Source organism: Pyricularia grisea, chromosome I (genome assembly GCF_004355905.1).
Source record: "Pyricularia grisea strain NI907 chromosome I, whole genome shotgun sequence".
Lineage (NCBI taxonomy): Eukaryota > Fungi > Ascomycota > Sordariomycetes > Magnaporthales > Pyriculariaceae > Pyricularia > Pyricularia grisea.
The window spans coordinates 2,410,516-2,427,022 of NC_044973.1; the positions used below are offsets into that span (position 1 = coordinate 2,410,516).

Consider the following 16,507-nt stretch of genomic DNA (forward strand, 5'->3'; position numbering starts at 1 on the left):
TATTCCAAAATGTAACATGCGTGGGGACTGAACCGTGATTTTCATGACAGGGTCCGTTCCATGAGGGCACAATCGACAGGGTCTCCTCCCTGGAAAAATCCCCCTGACGTAGCGAGCACCTTCCTAGGTAAGGAGACTTTACCTAGTATGGTAGAGAACGCCCCTGGTGCCTCCATGCGCCTCCTGCCCGTTCCTGACAGATGTGCGCCGCCGCCTGTCCACCGCCACTGCTAAAGATCTACAAGATACCTCTCCATGACCAGTACTATACTACGGGGATCCCGACGACCAAGACAACTTCCAGACGCTCCTTGGCTTGTCATATCTAAAAAGCTGCCATCTGTGTCCCTCCAGTAGCAGGAACTAGTCACTTCTCCGGCATCCATCCCATTTCTTAAAAAAAACCTTCAAAGGAGCGATTGATTGTTAACAATATGGTTGCAGACATGTGAGTGCATTCGTAAACTTTACAACTGGGTCACGCATTAAGAATCCTGCGAGCCTTAAAGCTGACTAGGAACTATAGCAACATCGACGTACTCATCATCGGTGCAGGTCCAACGGGCTTGGGCGCTGCCAAGCGTTTGCATCACCTTGTGAGCAAAGCACAATCCAAGCTTTCGGCCACGATACGCCAAAAACAAAAAAACAAAAAAAAGCTAACCATGTCGTGTAGAACGGCCCGTCATGGCTGATTCTGGACTCCAGCGAAAAGGCCGGCGGTCTTGCGTCCACTGACGTTACGCCAGAAGGCTTTGTAAGAGCTTCCGGCCCTTTAAACAGTCTGGTATCCTCCTGGACGGCGCAAGGAAACCAGCTAACATATATTTAGCTCTACGATGTGGGAGGACATGTTATTTTCTCTCACTACAAGTACTTTGATGACTGCCTTGACGAGGCTCTTCCCAAGGAGGACGACTGGTTCACTCACCAGCGCATCTCATACGTGCGGTACAAGAACTTGTGGGTTCCGTACCCCTTCCAGAACAACATCTCGATGTTGCCCAAGGAGGACCAAGTCAAATGTATAGAAGGCATGATTGACGCAGCCCTTGAGGTGCGTGTTGCCAACACCAAGCCAAAGGACTTTGACGAGTGGATCATGCGCATGACTGGCGAAGGTGTGGCCGACATTTTCATGCGTCCATACAACTACAAGGTCTGGGCTGTACCGACGACTAAGGTAAGTACCTGCATATAAAGCAGACTTGGCTTTTTCTTTTCAGCTTGGAGGATAAAATCCGGGGGTTTGACAGCCTACTTACACGTGGATCGAAACTTTAGATGCAATGTCAATGGCTCGGTGAGCGGGTGGCTGCACCAGATGTCAAGTTGGTGACCAAGAACGTCATTCTCGGCAAGGTCGCTGGCAACTGGGGTCCCAACGCTACTTTCCGCTTCCCAGCTAGGGACGGCACGGGAGGTATCTGGATTGCTGTTGCCGACACGTTGCCCGATGAGAAGAAGCGCTTCGGCAAGAAGGGCGAAGTTAGCAAAGTTGACGCTGAGAACAAGGTCGTCACGATGGCCGACGGTACCACCATTGGCTATGGCAAGCTCATATCAACCATGCCTGTTGACCACCTGGTTGAGAAGTTGGGCCGCCAAGACCTTGTCTCGCTTTCAAAAGGTCTATTCTACTCATCCACTCACGTGATTGGAGTTGGACTCCGTGGTGAGCGTCCTGAACGTATCGGGGACAAGTGCTGGCTTTACTTTCCTGAGGACAACTGCCCATTCTACAGGGCTACTGTCTTTTCAAACTACTCGCCGTACAACCAACCCGATGCCGAAAAGAAGTTGCCGACATTGCAACTAGGGGACGGTTCTAAGCCCTCGTCAAGCGAGGCCAAGGGAGGTCCTTACTGGTCTATCATGCTCGAGGTGTCACAGTCAACCATGAAGCCCGTTGACGAGGAGAACCTTTTGAGGGACTGCATACAGGGTCTTGTCAACACGGAGATGATCAAGGCCGACGATGAGATTGTTTCAACGTATCACCGCAAGTTTGATCATGGCTACCCCACGCCGACACTGGAGAGGGAAGGCGTGCTCAAGGAGTTGCTCCCGAAGCTGCAGGACATGGATATCTACTCTCGTGGACGTTTCGGCAGCTGGAGGTACGAGGTCGGCAACCAGGACCACTCGTTCATGCTTGGCGTCGAAGCCGCCGACCATATCGTTACTGGTGCCGTGGAGCTCACCCTCAACTACCCAGACTTCGTCAACAGCCGTCAAAATAATGAAAGGAGGCTTGCTCAGCAAGGTTTCCGCCCTGAGGCCAACGGTGTGCCACTTCGATAAGAGCAATCTCGTATATATTTTTAGAAGCTTTCGTTGCAGGTGTATAGTTGCTTTGGGGGTCAATACATGGTCGATAGAGGTAGCTTCTGCCTACCAGCTTAGAGATAAATTTTACTGAACCAGAAGAGTAATGTTGTCACGTCACACTCGGTGAAACCAGTGGCGCTTTCTTTTTTTTTTTCTTTTTTTCTCTCGCTCTTTTCCCCGAGGCCAAGCATACTGCGCCAAAAGTAGAGCTAGCTTACTGTAAGGAGCACTACAACCTAAAAATATACCGGTCTACATAGAGAAACTCAAGGCATCAGCTAGTAACTAATTAAAACTGTTGGGTACCTGCGCTACAATGCCAAACCACATCCTTGATGTCTGGATGCCAAGGCGGGGTAAACAGGGTTGGGTTAACCTGCCCTGTTTCTGCTTCAACTCATTGTTCCACGGAAAACTTTTGACTGTTTCGCACAAGAATGCTAGCAGCATGAGGTCGCTGGATTTAGTCGACAGGCCAACTACAGTGAAACAACCGGAGCTGCAGACGCAATCATGTTGATTAAAATAAGACTTGACAGGGGGAAAGTGCACAACATGACATGGAAAAAAAGAAAGAAAAAAAGAAATACGTATCTAATTAATGTATTTTATTTTTATTGAGATCTGGAAAAATCATGTCCATTCGGTCCCTAACATTGTGATTCAATCGCACGCAACAACGAGCCCAATTGCCAGGCACAGAACTCGATGCTGTGACTGTATCGTCTGCGTAGGTAGGTAAATACATGCTTGCAGATACCAAAAAAGCCACAATCTGAAAGTGCTTGCGTCGTCGGCTTGGCTTCCAACCAGTTAGAGATGGAGAATTTGGGCGTAGATAGGTACGAAATGACACCCTCCAAGGTTTCTTCCGTACCCTATCCTTACCATGAATGAACCATTTTTAAACCAATGGTGCCCGCAACGCAATTCCTAGCTTTAGGTGTAGTGGTGGAGGCATAAACAGGGTAATGATCAGTCGATAGTTCAACGTAGATTCCATTCCCGGAAGAGCACGGCAGGAGAATCATTATTGATTGGTCGCGCAGAAGCTGTGCCCCATTTTTCAGTGGCCGGCCGTCCAAGTTTATTCGACCTTGTCCCATGCTTCCCTTCCCACTTATTCCAACGGCCAAAGCATGGCCTCGTTAAGAAATGAAGATTCATAGATCTAGGCCAAAGACAAGACTTGTGAGCAGGTAGTCGGATTCTTAACGAGCGGCACCAGGGCCGGAATCCTCGGACTGCATTTTGTAATAGTAACAAAAACGCAGGCACATGCAAGATACAACCCAAAAGAAATTCACCGACGGGAATAGCCGGTCCTCCGTTCCCCGCCGTCGTTCCTAACCTCGCAGACTACTTCACTATTACTACGTTGACGCCGTCACCGCCAAGGGTCTCAACCTCGAATGATTCAAGCACTACGCTGCACAGCCTTGGTCAATCATTTGGTTAGCGACACATTATCCAGTTCCCCTTGCCACGACACGGTCCTGCCAAACACGCCTCGACCCTGAAAGTCCAAGTGAAAGCTCTTTCTCTGTGTCTACCGCAAATCACCTTGCCGGCTACAAAGACGACCGGAAACAGCTGGCAACCAGGTAGAGCCGCCCTCGCCCTCACCTTGATTTTGCTTGCGAACCCGACGACCCGCAGCTAGAACTAGCAGTTTACAGACCCAGTTCGATTGGGTGCGTACCTGGTAGCGCAGCTGGGCAGGATAGCTCCCAGAAGTGATCGACGCACGCAGGCCACTCAATTCTCCGACGGCACACTCGATACGACGCCATCCGACAAACCATCATCTCGAACAACAAACAGCCCCAGAGCAGACGGCTGCTGCTGCTGCCGCCGCTAAGCTCCGATTGATGGGCCCGAACATGTCTCTCACTAAGGTTGTAACACAGATTGTCGATCTCGAAGCTGCTTGAAGGGACTTATCAGGTACATACTGAAGTGGGGAATAAAAAAAAAAAGTCAAGCTCGCTCTAGGTCGGCATCTTCTCGTCCTCCCTTTACGATGGAAGGCATCGCCATCGCGCTGGACGAGTTTGAGCCGCCGGTGCGCATTATAGATCGATTGAAACAGATCTCAGGCTACATCTGGGATGAGGACAGTCCCATATACCACACAAGCTATGACACTTGGTGAGTGCCGGACGGGTTGGCAACAAAAACCTTGGGGGGATTCGCTCTGTATGATAGGGATTCTAACCTCTCGGAATTTCAGGCACGTCAGCGGAACCCGCTTCGTTCCTGCCCATGTCGCCTTCCAGTCGCCGACAGCGCACCATACACCTGTTTCAGCGTCTTCACCACCAATCACATCTTCCTCCCTATCGAGCGCGACTAGTCCTACCTCGCTGACGAAGTCGAGCCCCGTCCGCCCTCCTGGCTTGTCCGATACACACAGCAGCAACGGCCTGTTCCCCGTTCATTGCGAAAGCTGCAGCGAATGCTCCGCCGCCTCCACGTCACCCTCATCCCAGACACATGCAACCGAAGCGCCCCTTATCGAAGAGCCCGTCGTGGCTCGGGTGTCTTTCCATGTGCTCCGTGAGGAAAGGGCCTTTCATATTGCCAAGAACTTGATTGCTGGCAGCGACCGGCACTGCGATCATATTGCGAAGCCCCTGGAGCTTATTAGATTGGCAAGGCTGCCAGGTGATCGTGGCTCTGTCGCCGTGACCATTTACAGTCACTCGGGCGAGAACTACTTACCCAAAGTACTTGATCTGGGCCCGGCCTTTTTCAAAGCTCGGAAGACAGGGGAAGGTCTTGAGATTATCAAGAAGTCGGATTTTAGGCTCGAAGACCCTATATCGTTACCCAACTTTCTCGATTTCGCGATTGGTGCGACTGAGTGCTTGGAACTGCTACACCATGGACAGGGAATCATACACGGAGAGATAAGAGGGGACGCATTTCACTTTAATTTGGACAGTAAAAAGGTCAGGCTTGCGTCGCTGGGTTCGGGTGTTAGGTCCTTCGAACGTGGGTTGACGAGCACCGGCTGGTCCGCACTGTCCAAAGAGACGGGTGCCAAAAACAAGCTTCTCTTCATAAGCCCAGAGCAGACAGGCAGGATGCCAGTCGAGCCGGATACACGCACCGACATATACTCGCTGGGCATCCTATTTTGGATGCTTTTGACGCAACAGCCTGTCTTCGTTGGCGCAACGCCCTTGGACGTAGTCCAGATGGTGCTTAACCGAAGAGTCGTCAACGTGTCTTCTGAGCGGATGGATATTCCGGAAGCCATTGGCCGTATCGTAGCCAAGTGCACTGAAAAGGATATTCATGACCGCTACTCCTCTGCCAGTGGGCTACGTTACGATCTGGAGAAAGTAAAGCAATTCCTCATAGATGGAAACTGGCTAGCACTCAAGGAGTGGCAGGTCGCGGAGAGAGACGTGTCGTCATTTTTCCTGCTCCCGCCAATAATGGTTGGTAGGGAAGAGGAAAAGAGACGACTGGGCAAGATCATAGAGCGTGCAGCTAAGGGCCATGCCTTGAACTTAAGAGCCAACCCTAACAGATTCTCTGACGGCTCGAACTTGTCCAACGAGTTCCCCGATGGTGCCACCATTTACGCCGAGATTTCTAGCGACGGAGCGAGTTCCGCGGATGGCAACACAACGAGACACAGTGGGTCTTTCACAAACACACTCTCAACAGACCTCAGGTTTAGGAATTTTTACCAGCCAAACCAGAGCTATGATGGAAACCCCCTCTTCTCCCCGGACACGCTGCCCTCGGCCAACCCTAGCTTCTATAGCGCTCGTGCGTCGACAAGGCCCTGGGACAGGCACCAATCGGTGTCGTTCGACACTAGAAGTCTCGCAGATACTGTAGTCAGTGCCGAGAGGGATCTCTCATATCGGCATAGCAGTGCGATCGACTCTGTCAGCCTTGGAAGACAGTTGGGTTCGGCAAAGCTTCGACGTAGAGGACACTGCGAAATCGTTTTAATCGAGGGTGCCGGCGGTCTTGGGAAAAGCTGCCTGCTGGAAGCCGTCTGGCCCGAGATGAGGCGCAAGGGATACGCCGCCAAGGCCAAATTTGATACCGCGAGGAAGGACCCCTTTGGGCCTCTTCTCAAGCTTCTGTCTTCGCTCTTCAGACAAGTCTGGGGAGGAGAGAGTGACACCACCACGCCACTCCACCAGGCTTTGAAGCAACAAGTGTTTCCTACGTGGAAGTCCCTACATAAACTGCTTGACCTTCCCGAATTCCTCCTCGGTACCGTCGAGCCTGTTATTCTGCGAACTATCCCAATTGTTAACGGTGCCCCGGCCCCAGCTCACGGGAAGCTCGTGTCTCGTGCCGGTCCTAAACGTCGTGGCTCATCACCGGGGTCTTCTAGTTCCTCGGCAAGAAACGTGCGCCCCTCGACGCAAAGCTCACACGACTTTTTACGTGCTGGTACCTCAACAAAGTCGATCAGGCTGATGAACTCGTACCTCGATATCCTCAGGACCTTTACACACTACAAGTTTATTTGTTTCTGTCTGGAAGACCTACACTTTGCCGATGATGAGTCCATGGATCTGATATCACAGGTCATTTCTGCGCGCCTAAACATGCTGATCCTCATCACGTACCGACCTGAAGAGATGACGGCGGCCAAGATGCAAAAGATCTTGACGCCACCAGATCTCGAAGATCCCATAAAATCGACAGGACTAACGATCACAAGAATCCCACTTTCACCACTTGTCGAGGACGACATAGCCAAGTATGTTGCGGCCACACTACGCCGCCCACCCGAGGAGATATCACCTCTTGTATTGGTCATCCAATCGAAGACAGCGGGTAATCCCTTCTATATGAGAGAAATGCTCAGTGCATGCCACCGCAAAAAGTGTGTATGGCACGACTATCGAGAAAACAAATGGAAGTTTGACCTCGACCGCCTCTTCAAAGAGTTTGAGGGAGAGCAAAACTATGATGTTCTCAACACTGATTTCATCACTCGACGACTTGACGAGCTTCCAGCGGCATCACGAGCTATCCTCTCGTGGGCCGCACTTCTCGGGACGAGCTTCTCGTTCGAATTTATATGCCACTTGCTGAGTGGCGAGTTTGATGACGATGGCAAGGATTGGCATAGTGGCCACAAGCCAACAGGTTATTCTCAAGATGAGGCAGTCGCAGGCCTCGAGTCTGCTGTGCAAGCTTACATTGTGGTTCAAGGTGATCGTGATGACCGCTTCCGCTTCGCGCATGATCGTTATATCCAAGCCGCAGCCAAGATAAACTCATGCGATATCCGCAAGATGCATTTCATTGTCGCCCAGACTCTTATGAAATATTGCGCAAGGGATAGCCACACCAAGGAGAACACAGCGTCGCATATCTGCGAAGCTCTGGGGATCATCAGAGCACAAGTCAAGGACAGGATGGCTTATAGATCGCTTTTGTACGAGTGTGCGGAGGTGTCCACGGCCAGGGGCGCAAGGCCTACTGCTGCCAAGTACTTCAGCGGCGCAGTGGCACTGTTGCAGACGGATCCCTGGAACGAAACAAATGAGGATGTGTCTTATGATGAGACCATGCGACTATACCTGGCGGCAGCCGAATGCTACCTCTTTATGGGACAGCTGCAACTCGCCAGTGGTGTTCTTGACACTATATTCGACTGCGCAACATCTGCCTTCGACAAGGCTCCTGCTTGGGTACTCCGGTCTCGCGTATATGCCCAGAGTGGCAATTCGACAAAGGCACTCGCGTGTCTAAAGGATTGCCTACGCACTATGGGCGTTGACTGCAGGGAGGACCGGACAGTTGAGCAATGTGATGAAGAGTTTGAGAGACTGTCGGCCAAAATACAGAGCATGGAGTTCAACGACGTACTTCAGCCTCGGGCAACCCATGATGAGGCGAGAGCCGACTCGATTGGTGCAGTGCTGGCAGAAGCGATCAGTGCCGCCTGGTGGAGTGACTGGCTTTGCTTCTATCAACTGTCTCTTTACATGCTCGAGATGCATCTCACCACGGGTGCGATACCTCAGTCCCCCATGGCCTTCGTTCAAGTCTCCATGATAGCCCTCGCGCGGTTCAACAGGCTCGTCCTTGCGAGGGACTTGGGGGAGTACGCTTTCGCGTTGCTGAACTCTACACGCGATAGCTTCTCAATGGCACGGGGCTACATGATTCAAGCAAGCTTTGTGGGACACGTGATTCAGTCTGTTGGATTGACTGCAGAACAACTGGAATCCTCGCTGAATTATGCCGCATCCGCCGGAGATCGTATCTCGGCAATCCTTGGATTTGGTTTGTATGCCCAAGTCAGGTTCTTTGCCAGTGAGCACTGCATCGACCTCGAAAGCATCTGCAATTACAGCTGCGAGGAGATACCAAATTGGCAGCTCGATTCGCGCGGTGGCACCATGCTCATCGCTGTGAGGCAGGTGAGCAGAGCACTCCAGGGGAAGACGCGGGTGAGGGAAGCATTGGATGTCATGTCGGATGATCAGCATCATGCTCCTGCCTACAAGATTTGGCTGGAACAGGCCATGGAAAACACCAACCGAGCCTTGATTTTTTACGAGTCACTTGAAATGGCTCCCCTGTTTCTCTATGGGCACTATGAGCGGGCCGCAGAGGTGGGGAAGTTTTGCGTCGAAAATTCTGCGCTGATCTGGTCGGCCAGGAACACGCGGTTTGCCATGCTCTTCTACGGCTTGGCCATCGCTGGATTGGTCCTGCGTCAGCGACAGGATCCCCGTACCGGTCAGCGGACAGCCCCGGACAGCACCACTGTTCAAGACACGATCCGAGAGCTCGAGAAACTTCACAAGCAAATTGTGGACTGGCAGGTGCTGGACAAAGTCAGCTACTACTGTTGGTCCAAGCTTCTCGAAGCCCAGATTGCCGAGCTGACCAACGCACACGGCATTGCCCTGCAACGATACGAGGAGGCATTGGACCACGCCGCGGAACACGATTTTGTTTTCGAGGAGGCGCTGGGAAATTATCTCATGGCGGGCACCTTTATCAGGCTTTCGGCGAGGCGATCTGCATGGGCAGCTCTGAGAGACGCACTATCTTCTTATCGACAGATGGGCGCTGCCGGTGTTGCCGAGTACATTGAGTCGGAGCACAGCCTCCTCATGCGTGGACCCACCGTCAACCCCCGGCTCGTTAACGCCGGAACGCAGACAGAAGGCGACGCAGAAGCACAAAGTAAACACTACAACGTCCTCGGGGATGATGGCGCTGCGCAGCAGCTGACGGAACGAGGCGTGGCCATGACGGATTCCAGCAACGATAAAGTCGGCGCCTGGAGGAAGTCGATGACCACCGTTGAGCTGGATAGCGGCCTCCCATCATTAGATGTAGTCGACTTGCACGCCATATTACAGTCTTCACAAATCATATCGTCGGTGCTCAATGTCGACGAGCTTCTCAAGACCATGTGCGACGTCATATTGAGTACCTGCGGCACCTCGGCTACACTAGCTGCCATGGTTGTCCAGGAACAGGGCACGGATATCCCAAGAGCCGAGGCGGCACCCGAGTGGTGTGTAGCAGCAAGCGGTAACCCAGAGAAGGGCGCTGAGGCACATAGCCCGCGGATTCCCCTTACAAATGCGTCTGTTGTCGCTGAGAACGTGGTGTTGTATACTACACGGTTCCGTGAGGCGGTCTTCGTTCCCAACATCTTGACTGACGATAGGTTCAGCAATGTGAGCGCCACCTGGCTGCAGCGCAACCCGGCCGGTAAGGCCGTCATAGCAATGCCAATTTGTCACGGCGACAAACCCTTGTTGGGAGTTTTGTACATTGAGGGTACGCCAAACTCGCTCTCACATCGGTACAGGGATGTGCTTCAGCTTCTTGTCAACCAGGTGGGCATCAGCTACTCGAACGCACTCACCATGAAAGCAGTCGAGAAAGTTTCTGCCGAGAACGTGTCAATGGTCCAGATGCAGAAGCAGGCCCTCGAGCACGCAATCGAGGCCGAGAAGAAGGCAAAGGATGCCGAAGCAAAGGCCAGGCAAAATGTCAAGCTTGCCGAGGAGGCGGCCAAGGCCAAGTCTATATTCCTCGCGAACGTCTCACATGAGTTGCGAACCCCCCTCAACGGCGTCATTGGAAACTCGGAGCTTCTGCGCGATAGCCTCTTTAACAAGGAGCAGCTTGAGATGGCAGACAGCATCCGCGTCTCGGCCGATCTCCTCCTGACGGTTATCAACGATATTCTTGACTTTTCCAGGATGGAAGCCGACAAGATGAAGCTATACATCATTGCCTTCAACCCCGAGGAGATGGTGCGCGAAGTCGTCCGAGCTGTATCATACAGCAATCAGGAAAAGACGAGAAGGAACAATGTGCAGATCATTAAGGAGATAAACCTGCCTCAGCTTCTCATCTATGGGGACCCCATCCGCCTCCACCAGGTACTCGGAAATCTCATAGGCAACAGCCTCAAGTTCACCGATCGCGGCTCAATCACGATAGGGGCGCGGGTCGACTCGGAAACTGAAGATAGTGCCACGCTGTCGTTCTGGGTCAAGGATACTGGCATTGGAATTCCGCCAGCACAGCTCGCCAAACTCTTCCAACCGTTCAGTCAGGCGGACCCCAGCACAGCGCGCAAGTACGGTGGCAGTGGTCTTGGTTTAAGCATCTGCAAGTCTCTAGTTGAGACCATGATGAAGGGCAAGATCACCCTCGATAGCGCTGATGGCGTCGGGACAACTGCCATGTTCACCGTCAAATTCGACAAGGCAAGACCCGAGATCAAAGCAGGCGAGGCCCAGCAGATCAAGCAAATGGTGACATCTCCAGAGACAGCCCAAATGCGGGCAGAACTCCAGCATCATCACCGCCATCAACACTATCATCAATATTACCACGAGGAGAATCCGGAACCTGCGAGGGCATTGCCTAGTGTAGTAGACCTTTCGCAGATTCCTCGAGAGATGATCCGTATTTGCATCGCCGAGGACAACGCCATCAACTCTCGCATCGCTATCCAATACGCCCATCGACTGGGCTACACAACGGTGGATGCGTACGAAAATGGGCAGCTGGCGGTCGAGGCACTACGCAAGAAGGCTGCCGAGGGCGTACCCTATCACATTTGCCTGATGGATGTGCAGATGCCGGTTCTCGATGGCTACTCTGCTTCGAAACTCATCCGCGAGGATCCTGTTGAGGAGGTGCGCAGCATACTCATCATAGCGATGACTGCGTCGGCCGTTGCTGGAGACCGAGAGAGGTGTTTGGCCGCGGGCATGAACGACTATCTGGCTAAGCCGGTGCGCTGCGACGTTTTACGAAAGAAACTGGACGCTTACGTCGTTGGTGTCAACGTATGTATCTTATTCATGTCATCTGTTTCAAAATGATCTTTACATTGAATGGCCCTTACTAACCATGAAATTACCCCCCTTCTCTAGCCTACCGAGCATGCCAGCGAGCAGACGTCTTCACCGTCGACAAGCTCAAATGCACCACCCTCTTTCCAGCGCTACGGGACAAATGGGTCAGCCTCTGATCCCCCGTCGAGAGAGAGTACATCGGCCAGAGTCTCGCCTCGACCGAACAGCGTGGAAAATTTCGTCTCGCCAACATCCGGATTTCTTTCGCCTGGGAGCGATTCACCGCGGTTAGCTGAGGGCAGCATCGCTTCAGAGTCCAACGCGAGCTCGGCCAGGCGTCAGCCGCGGAAGCTGACCAAAAACCGGGGAAGCGCAGAGACATCCAAACTTGACACTAATGTCATGGTGGCCGAGAAGACGCCCAAAGTCCTACAAAAGAAGAACGCGCCCCATCGTGCCGGCTCTACTGACGCACAACATTATGAAAGTCAGTCGTCCATGGGTTCAGGGAGGCTGGAAGCTAACAGCAGGAGTCACAGCATTGCGTCTTTGAGTTCTGGCGGCAGCAGGGAGAAAATCGGCACCTACCCTGCTGACCATTGATGAACCATATGAACATTAACATACGGAGGAGTAACAGTTGGGGAAGATTCAAACACAGCAGCTTCACAAATGCGAGACATACACAGATCTGCGACTCATAACAGACATGTCGGCCTGAGGCCTTTTCGTCTTTGATAGACACAGAAACATATATATACCCCCTCTAAATTATCCCCATTTTTACACCATCTGCCTGCTTTACCCGCACAAAATTCTTTTTCTGCTGCATTGTACATTCATGAAAACTTTACTTTGGGTGGTGTCAGGATTAGCATGAGACTCGGATTTAAATTTAGAGAACGCGAGGAATGAAAAACAATCATGCAGTTTTTAATGGCTTTTTTTTTTTCTTTTTTCTTTTTTTTTTCTTTAAAAAAAAAAAAGAAAAGAAGAAACATATGCTTGTATCCATGTTACATGTTTGCTATGGTTGAACGACGCTGGAAAATCACTGCCACGGACTCGGTTCTGGTCGATCGTGTCATCATACCCGAACAGACAGCCACCCTCGGCGTACTCCAAGACTTTGGTTTGGTAGGTAGAATCTGTTCAGCCATTGAACGACGTACTAGTGGTAGATTGGGCTGGGAGAGGGGTTTCTCCTCTCTGTCTCGTATTGAAATTTGGCAAACTCGTGTGTGTTCCTTGGCGGGTCATGAAAAGAGGACGCGTCTGGTAAACAACGTGTGGTCCCCGGCTGTAAAAGGCCGCGGGTCACGGCCCACCCCTTACCAGAAACGCAAAACGACGATAAAGGGCAAAAAGTTTGCTGATCAAATCCGATTCGCGGGATTTCTCGACCTTCTATTATTTTTTCTTTGTCTGCTTCTACTATGACTAAGAATCCAAAAAAGAATAAGAAGAAAGAGAGAAGAAAAAAAACGGCTCCCTGTTCATGTTTGCCCGCTTGAGCGGGGAGGTTTAATTCATAGCGATGGTTCGACCAGACTTGGACGATTTATGGTACTGGGGTGTGAGGAGAAAAACGGGCAGGCAGAAAAGAAGAAAACAAAAAGAGAATAAAAGAAAAAGAAAAAGAACAAGACAGAAATAAAATCAAAGGACGGACCCACACTTGCGTCTGTATCCGTATGTGCATACAGAGTTGCAGTAGCAACAAGGCAGGTAGACGCGGGCGGCAGGCAGCATCAGGATGTTCTGGGGGTGCCGTTGTTGCAAATGGGATTTGTTTATATCTAGATATGTTTCCATTTGCACCCCTGAGCTCGGACCTTGGCCATACCGAGATAAAGATAAAGGGCCGAGTAGGGCCTATACACATACATAGATACGATAGGTAGTATCGGGAATATTCCCATGCATACTCCTGACATAAAAAGTAGGGCCCTTTTTGTTTCTCTGCAGTCTTCAAGATTGTTTAGCTACTAATTCGTTCTTCGCAAGTCGTCCATCACGGTGGTAGTATCTACCTAGTCAGTCAATGTCTCCACTGGTCTGCAAGCAGTGAGCTGTGCGAGAGAGGTACAATAGCTATCCCAATAACGGCTAGTTTCCCAGGTTCCTGGGGGTTACCTTACCTTGCTTACCTGTGTCGGAAATTTCGGCGGGTAAATTTACTCTTGTACGTTAGTTACTTCGTAGTAGGGCCTGATTACCTACCCCCCCCGTTGAGCGATTACTACCAAACTACCTACCTACCTACTTGGTATTGTATTACGAAGTACTTTCTCTTCTTTTTCTATTTTTTCCGCCCCTCTTTCCCCTGTCCACCTAAGAAACGGCCGTACTCGCTCTGCCCTGACTCGAGTAGGCCATGATGTGCACGTTGAATGCTTTGATCGTTGCTTTCGTCCAAAGTTTGAGCTCACGTTGGAGTAGGACCCAGAAAAGATACTAACCAGTGAACGGATTACATATAGATTATCAATCTCTTATATATCAGAAGAAGCTTTGAATCACGAGTAGTATAGCTCATTTTGATTTTATCTCTTTTTTTTTTCTTTTTTTTCTTTTTTTTCCTCCGATGTCGTTACAACCGTTGGAAGCGCACGGGCATTACATAGTGCTCACGATTTCCTCCCCTAACCGTTCATCAGCCACACCTACAGGGAAGTGCGCCGCGGAAGAATCGACAAGACAACAAAAAAAAATAAAAAAAAAATAGAGGGGTGAAAAGGCCCGCAGAATGCTACGCACGAACCATCGGGCGTTTTCCTGGGACGGAAATAGCATCCGTTCGGTCGCTTTTTTCTTTCCCTCCCTCTCTCTGTTCATTTGATACAGTAACAGTCTATTTACTGTGTACACTCTCGTTCCCCCTTCTTTTTATTTCCGATTCCAGAACTGATGAAACACCTACGGCATACCGTAACATTTGATATCCCTGTCAGCCCGCCTCACGCCATATCCTGGTTTTGAAAAAGGAAAACCATGGTTCTTATTGGAACGTAGGCGCTTGGCATTATACGACGCTGCAAACGCCAATCCAACTCTGTACTGTGTCTTGTGTTTTTTTGTTTTTTTTTCGCTCTCGTGGCAGCATGTTCCTTAGAAAACACGATGTGCAAGTCTCATATTTGTGGCTTGTTCTGGTCTGGTGCAGTCTTGTCTTTCTCTGTTGGATGCGCTCTGCTGCATGACTGACAGGCCGCATGTGCTGATCAGAAGAAATCAGAATCGAATGTTTCTCTATCCTCACCGGATTCGGCTTCATCTCCTCGTTTCCTTTTATACATTTGTGTTGATGATGAGGTGGGAAATAGTTGCAAATGTCACACTCGTGCTATGATCTTATTTGCAGACCAACCTGACGGTTTCCAACATTTTCCAAGTTGGTCAGCTTCTTCCCAACTCAGAGTCAAAAGGGATCTTAGGTTACACTCAAGTACAGAAAACAAAAACCCAATCGATTGATTGATCCATTGAAGTATCTAATCGCGATTTTTCCTTTGGTCCATCTTGTGGACAGGCACATACCGCGGTGGTGAATTTTGACGTTACTCCAAATGCAAGCAAAGTTTCCTGCTCATGGTATATCCCGTCCGTGATACATGTCTATCGTGTGCTAGGTACGTACTACGACCTACCTAGGTACCTATTTGCACACCCTCCCCCTACCTCGGCATCTTTTTTTTCACTGACTTTGGTTGATAGTGGCTAGACATGTTGCACTACAAGACGTTATGTTCCGCCAAAGGAGAAATGGGAACGAGTTCAAAGCGCGCGCAGTATTTTGATTACATGGTATTCCGTAAGTGAAGAGAAATAAAAAAGCAAAAACCTGACTAGAAATAAAAATAAATACATGCAGCCCCAATATGCAATGCAACTCAACCAAGACAAAACTGCGCCACATCCTTTAACACGTAAAAAGGACGTGTATATATGTATACTGTAGGTATGTACAGACAAAAACAAAAACAAAAACAAACAAAGCATGTCCAAACGACTTGCCCGTTTCATCGTTTTCTTGGGTACGATGTTGTAGATCTGCAGCCCAGGTAGGGCGGCGGGGCGTCGTATTTCTCGAGATCCCGCCCTCCCGCATCTAACCAAGGTCCATTTATTTATTACTGTTTACATATGTACTATTATATGATGAGTACCTATTAACCCCTCATCGTGGTAGTTGGTCAGTTTTTTGCGATCTAGACTAGACTAGTACAAGAAGAGTAAATAAACTGCTGGATTTTGGTTTTGGAAACACATCAGAATCGGAATTAGTAAGGTCATCAACCGGCGAAGATACCAACTACGGTAAGGTAAAGTAAAAATTTCTCTCACACACATGTCGACCAACTGGAGAAAAAGCACAGGCGACCCACCATGGATACCTTACCTTGCTGGGATGATGAGAGAGGGAAAAAAAAAACAGAGAGAAGGAATGAGGAAAACTGGAGACCCACTTTCAAACCCGAAATTCAGACCACGGAGGAGGAATCCGGGAGGGGCAGCATGATGAACTCACCGGTACCCAGGCCAGGTAGGTCAATCGAAGAACTCGCCGAATCCCAGAGAATGGACTTGCCCCATTCGGAAGTTAGTTCGCGTCAAATACCAAAGGAGGCACGGCTACTACGCCTGTACTGCCACATTGTGCATGTTAAATCTCCACCTTGGCCAAGCGATAGACGCTGGGAGGGAGAAAATAAATATGAATCTACTCTAACAACCATGATAATAAAAATAAAATAAAAATGACAAACACTTCCCGATCTGGTCTCGGATGATTGCGAGGATGTTTTTTTTTTTCTCTTTTTTTTTCCTCCTTATTTAGC

At 50.2% G+C, this 16,507-nt stretch overlaps 2 protein-coding genes across 2 annotated transcripts; both read left to right on the top strand.

The window, feature by feature from the left end:
• The first annotated feature begins 210 nt into the window (after positions 1-210).
• Positions 211-2,426, top strand: PgNI_05760 (uncharacterized protein). The gene is made up of 5 exons (XM_031125791.1): positions 211-448; positions 527-596; positions 677-757; positions 833-1,183; positions 1,285-2,426. The coding sequence occupies exons 1-5, from the start codon at positions 435-437 to the stop codon at positions 2,302-2,304; spliced, it is 1,536 nt and encodes a 511-aa protein (XP_030982945.1). The 5' UTR covers positions 211-434; the 3' UTR covers positions 2,305-2,426.
• Positions 2,427-3,495: 1,069 nt separating this feature from the next.
• On the top strand, positions 3,496-12,269 carry PgNI_05761 (uncharacterized protein; the record flags this gene model as incomplete). Its single annotated transcript, XM_031125792.1, has 3 exons — positions 3,496-4,482; positions 4,565-11,657; positions 11,745-12,269. Exons 1-3 carry the CDS (start codon positions 4,355-4,357, stop codon positions 12,267-12,269), a joined length of 7,746 nt encoding a protein of 2,581 aa, XP_030982944.1. The 5' UTR covers positions 3,496-4,354.
• Positions 12,270-16,507: the final 4,238 nt, after the last annotated feature.

Bases quoted from the DNA above. Each gene is read 5' to 3' on its own strand.
- PgNI_05760 (XM_031125791.1), top strand. The intron at 597-676 runs GTGAGCAAAGCA...CATGTCGTGTAG, and splicing joins CCAAGCGTTTGCATCACCTT to AACGGCCCGTCATGGCTGAT. The intron at 758-832 runs GTAAGAGCTTCC...ACATATATTTAG, and splicing joins ACGTTACGCCAGAAGGCTTT to CTCTACGATGTGGGAGGACA.